Genomic DNA, 10,972 nt, shown 5'->3' on the forward strand with positions numbered 1-10,972 from the left:
CATGGCTGTCCCTCCTTTACCCTTCTATGGTACATTTGTTAGCTATATCTGTTCCAGACCTGCACAGTACAAGCAGGTCAGAGTCTCTCCACTATAAAGCTTTGGATCAGATACTCCCTCTGTCCTCCAGACTGTTCTCTGATGATATTCCAAACCCCGTGATTCAATGGAAGCTATCTCTTGTTGCTAATCGTCTTTCACCTGTACCAGATTATCCTGTCGCTGCCCACCTGGTGTAGGGAGGAGCAACCAGCTTGTGTAGCGGGTGAGTCCCACCCACACTGTGCTGCAGCAGCGGGCGTGGTAGCTTGTGCAGCAGGGTGCAGAGAGCACTTGTTGCTTGTCAGCCCCTCTAACTTATTGCCAGCGTCCCAGACTGCTGACGACCATGGTCGCCTCCAGAAGGAGAGCTTGCCTCAAACAGACTGTGGCTACACAGACTGAGGCTGTGTCCCGAATGGTGGCTGTTCAGGTCTCCGGCTGCAGGGAGTGCCAGAGCCTGCTGCTGCCGGGGGAGGGAGGCCAGCACTCCACCTGTGTGAGGTGTGAGCAGGTGCAAGATCTGCTCGACATGGTCGTCAAACTTAAGGAGGAGGTTGAGACGCTGAGGACCATCAGGGAGTGCGAAAGGGAGATCAACTGGTGGAGTAACACCCTGACGTGCCAGTCGGAAAGGTCCCAGGGAGGTACCACCCAAAAGGAGATGGACCTCCTGCCCTCTCAGACAGAGGTGGAAGTCCTGAGACGGCCCCACCCTTGTTGCTCTCGGGCAGAGGTAGGGGACTGAAAAGACGACGAGGGTTGAAAGCGTATTCCCATTCGGCGTCACAGGCAGCCCCCCTCCCTGCCTGCTTTGTCTCCCCAGGTGCCCCTCCGTAATAGGTTTGAGGCCCTGGATCTTGAAGAAGAGGTAGGTGAGGAGGTGGTGCCAAGCCTGCCTACAAGATCTCATAGGAAGAGGCAGTCGACTTCACAACTTAAGACTGCCTCTGATAAGAAAGAAAGAAGGGTGATTGTAATAGGAAATTCCCTTCTGAAAGGAACAGAGGGCCCAATATGCAGAGTCGACCCTCATCTTAGGGAAGTTTGTAGTCTACCTGGAGCCCGGATCAAGGATATTGCTAGAGAGCTCCCCAAACTGGTGCACCCGACGGACTACTACCCGCTGCTGGTCTTCCAGACAGATGGGGAGGAAGCTGCTTCCCGTAGTCTGAGGGGGATGAAGAATGATTTCAAGGTCTTGGGAAGGATGGTGAAAGACTCGGGGGCTCAAGTGATCTTCTCTTCACTCCTTCCATCTTCAAGTGATGATGTGGGATGGAATAGGAAAATTCACTCTCTAAATCGTTGGCTCCAAGACTGGTGCTACAGGCAGGGCTTTGGATTTTTTGATAATGGTTGGTTTTATAAGACACCAGTCCGGACACTGTCACGTGGGAAAGGTTTATCTCGCAGGGGCAAAAGGATGCTGGGGCAGGAATTAGCTGGGCTCATTTGGAGAGCTTTAAACTAGGCTCGAAGGGGGACGGGGTTGTAGCTGGGCTTGTCCCGGTGGGGCTGCATTCTAAAACTGATGAGGACTGGGTGGCCTCCTATGCCCCTAGGGAGAAACTGGTGTGCTCTGCTCGCTCCCTGAAATGCCTGTATACCAATGCGCGCAGCATGGGGAATAAGCAGGAGGAGCTAGAATCCTATGTTCGGTCGGGAGATTATGATCTGGTGGCAATTACAGAAACATGGTGGGACAGTTCACATGACTGGAATGTGGTCATGGATGGCTATTCCCTTTTCAGGAAAGACAGGCCAGCCAGGCGTGGTGGTGGAGTTGCTCTCTATGTGAGAGAGCAACTACAATGTACTAAATTCTGCCCAGGAGCGGATGACGAGCGAGTTGAGAGTGTATGGGTCAGGATCAAGGGGCAGGCTGGCAGGGCTGACACTGTTGTGGGTGTCTGTTACAGGCCACCAGATCAGGCTGAGGAAGTTGATGAGGCCTTCTATGGGCAGCTGAGAGTGGCCTCACAGTCACAGGCCATGGTTGTTGTAGGCGATTTTAACTTCCCTGATGTTTGCTGGAAGGACCATTCAGCCAGCCAGCCACAGTCCAGGAGGTTCCTCCGGTGCATTGATGCTAACTTCCTCATGCAGATGGTGGAGGAGCCGACTAGGAGAGGTGCACTGCTGGATCTCATCCTCACTAACAAGGAGGGTCTGGTCGAACCAGTAAAGGTTGAGGGCTGCCTGGGTTGCAGTGACCACGAGATGGTGGAGTTCAGCATCTCGTGTGGCAGGAACAGAATAGCAAATAGAATTGCAACCCTGGACTTCAGCAGGGCTAACTTTGGCCTTTTCAAGCAATTGCTGGGAGAAATCCCATGGGCAAGGCTGCTTGAAGGAAAAGGGGCCCAAGATAGCTGGGTGGCATTCAGAGATTGCTTCTTCCACGCTCAGGATCAGAGCATCCCCACACGTAGGAAGTCAAGGAAGGGAGCCAGGAGGCCTGCGTGGTTGAATAGGGATCTGTTGGGTATGCTCAAGCAGAAGAGGAGAGTTTACGGGTCATGGAAGCAGGGGCTGGCCACTTGGGAGGAATATAAGGCTGCTGTTAGAGGATGTAGGAAGGCAGCTAGGATAGCCAAGGCCTCCTTAGAATTACAGCTGGTGAGAGGGGTCAAGGACAGCAAAAAGAACTTTTTCAAATACATAGCAGATAAAACTAATACCAGAGGCAATGTAGGCACACTGATGAATGGGGTGGGTGCCCTGGTGGCGGAAGATACAGAGAAGGCAGAATTACTGAATGCCTTCTTTGTCTCTGTCTACTCTGCCGGAGGCTGTCCTGGGGAGCCCTGTACCCGTGAGACCCCGGATGAAGCCAGGTCAATGGAGGAGTTTGCTTTAGTCGATGAGGACTGGGTTAGGGAGCAATTAAATAGTCTGGACATCCATAAATCCATGGGTCCAGATGGGATGCATCCGCGGGTGCTGAGGGAGCTGGCTGAAGTCATTGCTGGACCGCTCTCCATCATCTTTGCCAAGTCTTGGGAAACGGGAGAGGTGCCCGAGGATTGGAGGAAAGCTAATGTCACTCCAGTCTTCAAAAGGGCAAGAAGGAGGACCCAGGTAATTATGGACTGGTCAGCCTCACCTCTGTCCCTGGGAAAGTAATGGAACAGCTTGTCCTTGGTGCCATCTCAAGGCATATCAAGGATAAGAGGGTTATTAGGGGCAGTCAGCATGGCTTTACCAAGGGTAAGTCATGCTTGACCAACCTCATAGCCTTTTATGAGAATGTAACAAGGTGGATGGATGATGGCAGAGCGGTGGATGTGGTCTACCTTGACTTCAGTAAAGCCTTTGACACAGTCTCCCACAGCATCCTCACAGCTAAGTTGAGGAGGTGTGGTCTAGACAATAGAGTAGTGAGGTGGGTTGCAAACTGTCTTAGGGAGAGAAGCCAGAGAGTGGTAGTCAATGGTGCGGAGTCTAGTTGGAGGCCAGTATCTAGTGGGGTGCCTCAGGGGTCAGTGCTGGGGCCAATATTATTCAATATATTCATTAACGATTTGGACGAGGGAATTGAGTGTACTATCAGCAAGTTTGCTGATGACACCAAGCTGGGAGGAGTGGCTGACACGCCAGAGGGCTGTGCTGCCATCCAGCGGGACCTGGACAGGCTGGAGAGTTGGGCGGGGAATAACCTGATGAAATTTAACAAGGGCAAGTGTAGAGTCCTGCACCTGGGCAGGAACAACCCCAGGTTCCCGTATAGGTTGGGAGATTACATATTAGAGAGCAGTGTAGGGGAAAGGGACCTGGGGGTCCTGGTGGACAACAGGATGACCATGAGCCAGCACTGTGCCCTTGTGGCCAGGAAGGCCAATGGCATCCTGGGGTGTATTAGAAGAGGGGTGGTTAGTAGATCGAGAGAGGTCCTCCTTCCCCTCTACTCCGCCCTGGTGAGACCACACCTGGAATATTGTGTCCAGTTCTGGGCCCCTCAGTTCAAGAAGGACAGGGAACTGCTGGAGAGGGTCCAGCGTAGGGCAACGAAGATGATTAAGGGAGTGGAGCATCTCCCTTGTGAAGAAAGGCTGAGGGAGCTGGGTCTCTTTAGTTTGGAGAAGAGGAGACTAAGGGGGGACCTTATTAATGTTTATAAATATATAAAGGGTGAGTGCCATGAGGATGGAGCCAGGCTCTTCTCGGTGGCAAACAATGATAGGACAAGGGGTAATGGGATCAAGCTGGAACACAAGAGGTTCCACTTAAATTTGAGAAGAAACTTCTTCTCAGTAAGGGTGACAGAGCACTGGAACAGGCTGCCCAGGGAAGTTGTGGAGTCTCCTTCTCTGGAGACATTCAAAACCCGCCTGGACATGTTCCTGTGCGACCTCACCTAGGCATTCCTGCTCCAGCAGGGGGATTGGACTAGATGATCTTTTAAGGTCCCTTCCAATCCCAAACATACTGTGATACTGTGATCCTACCAGGATAATGGCAAAATTATGTCTGTCCATGACCTGGCTGGAATAAGTTATCAGTGAACTCACTAATTGCAGTGCCTCTGTTGGCCACTGAGTGTTGCAATTTGAATAATGCTGTGAAGTAAGCAGACTGTAGCTCTCCGTGGGAATTTTGCCAATGTGCAGAAGTGAGTGTGCACTTAGGAATTTTAGCCAGATGTGAAAATCATTCTGCTATGTTTTGCATCAGCTTTTCTGTAAACTTCCTGTTGAACCACCTTTCGATTTTTCCCTGTGACACTTTTCTGTCTGAAGAGATGCGTAGTAATTCTATGCAGTGTGAAAACTAACGCCTACAGTGTCATTCATTCTGAGAATGCATATTTTTCACATAATAGACAAGGTGAAGAAGAATTTAATAAAAAGTATTTCCAGTGACACATTTGCAAAGAAATACTGATTAAAATAATAACCTAGGTCATTAGTGTTATTTTTGCTTTTCACTAATACTTACTGTAATAGTTTTACAACAGTTTTAACTGGATGTTTACAAAAAGCTTTTCAGAATGATCTTACTGTGAAAATTTTCAATCTCTTTTAGGGTTTTCCTGGTACGTGATAGCCAAAGTAACCCCAAAACATTTGTATTGTCATTGAGTCATGGATTAAAAGTTAAGCATTTTCAAATTGTACCAGTAAGTAAATTTTTCAGTTTATATATATAACTGTAAAACAAAACAATTGAATCATTGTGATACAATATTGGTGGATATTTTTTTCTTTTGCTGTTACATGGAATATGTAAACATAATACCAGTATCACTAAAAATAATTAGTGCTCTTGAGTAGAGCTGGGCATTTTTGAGCTTTGCTGTTTGATTTTCTATAAAGCTTGGCTAGTATTATGAAATCCTAAAAAGTCTTTTGAAAAAACAGACAAGTCTATTTGAACTGGAATAGAGGCAACCCTGATAGGTTGAACATAATCTAATAATAAAGGCCATATTGCCCTTCCATATTTCAATATGTGCACTATTTCTTTTTAGTTATCTGTTTAGGTGGACTGCCTACAACATGTGTGTGTATCTCATGATATATCTCATCTGTTCAGGATAGTTTCAATATTTGGAGTCAAACATTATTTGCTGACCTCTTGATTCATGTCATTGTGGTATATTAATGTCTAAGTCTTCTTCAGGAAGACAATTTTAGCAAAAAATTGATATCCTTATTTAGTAAAGCTACTTATAGGTAAGCTGAAATTTTCTAACTTGAAATTACATTTCCATCAGTTTTCATTGAAGAGGTCATCCAGTTCTGCCGGAATGGCCAGCTTTCCCCATGCCTTCCACTTCCTCCAGAGGTGGTTTACATTGTTTTCTTTCCAGGCTTTTTCTGTTGAGCTGAGAAACACTGTAACATTATGTGGTTTAGCCACAAATGCTTGACACAACTGAGCAGACCTGTAGCTCTTTCTTCTCTCTTCACAAGAACTATTCTTCCAGACTACATAATAGACTACCCTCCGTGTTTCTTCCTGGTGCGGTTACTAGCAGATTCTGCTGTGCCTCAGTATTATAGAAATTAGTGTAGAGGCATTTTTATTTCGTTCATGATCTGCTGATCTACTATGAATGTTCACCAAATTTCTGTATGCCTTACCTAGGGCTTGTAGCTGATATCCTCCCCTAAAAGTGTTCCTGTAGAATAAATTGAAGCATTTGGGAGGAGGAAAGGTATGAATCAAAGTTAGTTAAAATAATTGCTCAGGATTTTTGTTGTTTTAAGTACCAACAATGGAGGAGCCCTTCATCCAAAAGTCATAGGTGTGCCCTGGATCCCCTGTGAGCATTGGCATACACTCTTGTGATCAGAATCCCAGGTGTAAGATCTCTGTGCTTCTATTGACTGTAGTCGCTTCTGGTATTTACTTTGGGATAACTGTTTTGTGCTTTAGAAAACCTTCTGAACTCCATACAAATATAGTATGATTCCACTTCATTGGGATGTCATCTAGCTCTCAGATTTAAGAGACCACATTTTCTTTCCCTATCAGGAAACAGATCCTCTGTTCTCTAAGAGCAGATGTAGCAGGTAGCTGTAGTTACCTTCAGTTTGCTGTGAGTTGGATGGTGCTCTTCCCTTCAAAATAATTATCCAGTCAATTCTAATGTTCTTTTGTAGATCTAAACAGCGTATTTGAGGAATTAATTATGTATATGCATGCTAAAACCCCTCGCTCCTGTTGTAGAGTCTTTGGAGGAACCAGGAATTGACCTGGGTCAATTTTTTCCATGCTGGTGGACTAGAAGGCCTGTACCACTTCAGTGCAAAACCTGTCTTACTTGAAGGGAATTTCTAAAATTGTTTTTGAAGTAAAGCCATTTATCATATGCTAAAAAAAAATCTGTAATGAGAGCAACTTAATCCAGAGAAAGAATGTAAATGTGGAAACTCTAGTTCCTCAAACATGGTCATATTTCAGTTCCTTTCTGTCATTTAATTTCCAGTCACATTCAATACCCTTCATGCTATTCTCAATATCATGACTTACCACATGCTCTCCTTTTGCTAGAACAATATTCCTTAAGGACTTCAGAAAAGAATTTTTTGAGGGGGGAAAGGTTTTGCTTCCAGTTGCTGTTGATCTTCTAAATGAAGTTATTTTCTAAGAAACAAGGCATTTTGTGTTACTGTAGTAAGTTGGTAGCTTATTAGTTGGAGAACAAGGTTAACGTTCTGAACTTCAGATCCTACTGTTCTTCTAAACTCTTGCCTTTTTCCAGTCATTGAGAACATAAACTTTCCTGCTAAATGTAAAGAAATAAATGGTATGTGGAAGGTCTTTTTACAAGTTAAAAAGCAGTCAGTCTCTAAATGAATTATTTTTCTCTTACATTTTAGATCGCTTTAGGTTATACTGCATTTAAAAATGTGTCCCTTCAGATTGCACATGCAGCCTGCCAAGTCAGGCTTCCCCCACATTAACAGGTGCATCATGTAAACATTGGTAACATGTGCAACAGGTATTGCAGGTGGGTGGCAGGGAATTGATTGTAAAAAGTTGAAAAGAAAGCCTTTGGGATACCTTTGTGATCCCACACTGTGAAAACTGGACAACTTCATAGCTTAAATTTATTATTTCAGCCTTGTTACTCTGCGCTGATACAAGCTAGCTTTAGTGTAGTCTGTTCTGAAATCAGCTGTTCCATAGTCCGTGCCAAAGAAGAAGAATTGTTACACATTTCTGAGACTGTCTTTTCCCAGTATGTGTTCTCTCGTAACAGCCTTTTTAGCTTGCAGAAGGTGTTAGGTTTCTGGGTAACTTTTATGTGAGTTTTTACTTTGCAAAATATTGATTGCTTTAGAATTAGCAGTCTGTCTGGTATTCCCTTCAAGGCTTGGGATTAACTTGGAAGGGGAAAAATAAGCTAAAAATGAAATCTTGGTCAACAGACATCTGAATTGTCAACTCTTCCTTGTGTTCAGTGTGTTGTCAGAAAAACTGCCTGCATAAGGAAAGTCCAAGGGATGGTAATCCATTTTCAGATTCTTGGCTGAGCATAGGAATTGACACATGCACACATTGGTGATTCCTTAACTAGCAGTGGTTGACCTGGATTGACCCAAGTCTGAGAAAAAAGAGATTACAAACTACTTCCAGACATGGTAGAAAGGGATAGAATAACCAGTTCAACAGCTGCTTCAGATCAGAAATCTTATTTACAGGTAAGACAGCTAATTATGATTTTTTCCCTGCACCTTTCTCAAGTAGAACAGTTGCATCTTTCCCTAGCAAACAGTCTGCTGCTCTTTGCTGGCCCTGTTTCAGGATCATCTGTTCACTACTCTCTCAATCCCTTTTTAAAAATAGTTTAAAAAGGTTTTCTTACCCTCTATTTGCATTAATACTAATTAGTCACTATTTCACTCAAGCTTTGTGATACTGGACATAGCAGTAGCAGAGGAAATATATCGAGAAAGTATATAGTCAGCAGTGCAATACAAGTGGTGCGAGAGCTAATGTTCAGTAACCTAGCACAGGGAAATGATGACTGTAAATTTTTAAGCATCTAAAAGTCTACAGTAATCTTTGGAGCTACGTTTTGCAGTTTCTTCTTTCTCTCCTGTGTCTCTGCTATTACACGTGTTTGGAGCTGCAGCAGTTCTTTCTCCTGCAACAAAGAACTTATTACTACATCAAGAGTCTTACTTTTGCAATGGGCAGTTTCTTGTGTAGCAAAAACCATCCAGTTCACCAGTGCACTCGTGTGTAGCCTCATTGCACCTGACAAAATAAGTGATACAAAATGGAACAGTTACACAAATTGTGAATGGAACAAAGGTTGAAATCTATGAGTAAGTTGGTTGTTTCTTGTTACTTTGTAAAAACTCAAGTGTTCATATCAATTCAAGCTATAATTCCAATGCAAAGGCATAAAGTAGTGTTGTTAGTGCAGAAAGAATATTCCTGTGCTTGTCTAACTGTTCTTTCCTTTTAGACACATACCTAACTTAAAGTGGAAGTTGAAGATGCATTATTTTTCTGTTGTTTATTCTTGATCTTGCTGTGAATGATCGCTGTATTTTTCCTTCTCTCGGTAGTGATAAGATTATTAATATCTTGGTCTACAAGAAGGCTTCACAAACAAATATTTCAATTGTGAAGAAATGCTGTAGCAAAAGAGGATTTCATTTGATCTTCTTTTCCGTTTTTACAGTTGGAAGATGATGGGAAGCTATTCTATACCCTTGATGATGGTCACACCAGATTTACTGATCTCATCCAGCTAGTGGAATTCTACCAACTTAATAAAGGAGTACTGCCTTGCAAGTTAAAACACTATTGTGCACGAATTGCTCTTTAACCAAAGCATCTGTTGTTTCATCAGAGGGAAAGGAAGATATTAGAATATTTTTTCCCCTCGAGGCAATTTGTATAGTAAGAAAAAGCATTACATTGTAAAGATTCTATGTTAAAGCTGCAAAAAAAATATTCTATATAGAGAAGAACTTTGTGATTGTTACAGCAAAATTATGGTTTAAAAAAACATTATTATATAATTCTTTAGTGTTTTCTTGGACTTTGTTTTTTTCCTTCAACTGAAAACAGTTTTTTAAAAAAATAATATTGTGTTAACTTCTACAAAAATACAACTGAAGGGAAGATCTTTGTTCTTCGTTCTAAAATTAACTTTTTGTCTCTTCAAATGTTTCATAATTCCTGTTCATCACATAGAAGAATAGCACTTACTGTGGTGAGGATAAAAAGCTGAACTGCACATTTTATTTGTAAATAAAATGAACAAATATTTTGCACTATATTTTTGAATGCTACTTCAAGGATTATCATACACAAAAAGTGAAAAATCATTAAAACTACTTATAACTGATCAGTCGTATTGTGTGCTATTACTTTTGTAATATTTTAATTTTTTTTTCTCTAATATATTGACTAAATCTTCATCCAGAGCTGGAGTGTCACTTACTTGGCTGTGATCTGTATAGACAAACATAAAGTATCATGTAGCACATAACATGGTTTAGTGTATAACTACAGTCTCTAACACAGAGAGACGGAAAGAGAGACCTATTAAGTACTGTGAATTGTTTCAGAGTTGGGGAGGGAATCATCTTCAATTGCCCTTAAAAAATAAACGTAACTTTATAATATTTACAATACGTATAAATGAAGGTAAGTCCAGTGAACTTTACTCTTTGCTGAAAAGCTGGTGAGGTGTCAGCTTCCAGGTTATTTTATTATTTATCACAGAATAAAAATTTCAATATAGTCAACAGATATTTAGAAATTACTGAATATCTGACATTCCAACTAAAAGAACTGTTACAGTAAAGTGAGTCAAATTTTGGACCATAGCCTTAGAAATAGTTTCAGTATCTGTTTTGAAAAAGAGATTATACTGCTGGTGATACTGCTGCATCCTTGAACAAAGACTTGAGTGGCATGGGGCTTGGATTGAAGGAAATGTCCCTGTCCTGATGCTTTGCAGTCCAGTAGGTTTGATCTTGTTATGAGGGTTCAGGACCTGGCCTGGAGTACAAGGCGGTGCTTGGAAATGGACACTGAATCCAGTCCCCCTATCCATGCCTGGTCTGGCTCTCTGATCGTCGGACATACCAGCTGTTCTGCTATAGGAGTTGGTGAGGAGAGAAAGTGAAAGATTCCTGGGCAAGGGACAGAGGAACATGGACCCGGGGCGCAGCAGCACCCATGTGCATAAACCAACAAGGTCATGTAGATGGAAGCATTAGAATACTATGATAACTATAGTCTGTGATTTTGTTATTGTATGTCTGTGGAAGGCAATAATAATAACATAATACTGTGATAATACTTAATTTACTGACTTGATCCACACATCACTGACCTTTTTCTCTGGTATGCAAATACAGTTTTTAAAGCTCATTAAAAAAGCAGCTCTTCATAACATGTACGAAAGATGCAGCATATGTGGTGCCTAAACTCATTACATTAGGAATGCCTT

The 10,972-nt window shown here is 42.8% G+C and overlaps 1 protein-coding gene across 2 annotated transcripts in view; it reads left to right on the forward strand.

Annotated features, from left to right (window-relative positions):
• GRB14 (growth factor receptor bound protein 14) overlaps window positions 1-9,628 on the forward strand; it is a gene marked incomplete at its 5' end in the record, with an annotated part of 71,710 nt that extends 62,082 nt beyond the window's left edge. For both annotated transcript variants that reach the window (XM_082056144.1, XM_082056145.1), the window contains 2 exons: window positions 5,068-5,161; window positions 9,188-9,628. In XM_082056144.1, coding sequence (XP_081912270.1) covers window positions 5,068-5,161; window positions 9,188-9,334 — 241 coding nt within the window. In that variant the 3' untranslated portion in view covers window positions 9,335-9,628. The remainder of the gene's footprint in view (window positions 1-5,067; window positions 5,162-9,187) is intronic.
• Between the last annotated feature and the right edge of the window lie 1,344 nt (window positions 9,629-10,972).

This window comes from Streptopelia decaocto (genome assembly GCF_964273445.1).
Source record: "Streptopelia decaocto genome assembly, chromosome: 6".
NCBI classification, from domain to species: Eukaryota; Metazoa; Chordata; class Aves; order Columbiformes; family Columbidae; genus Streptopelia; species Streptopelia decaocto.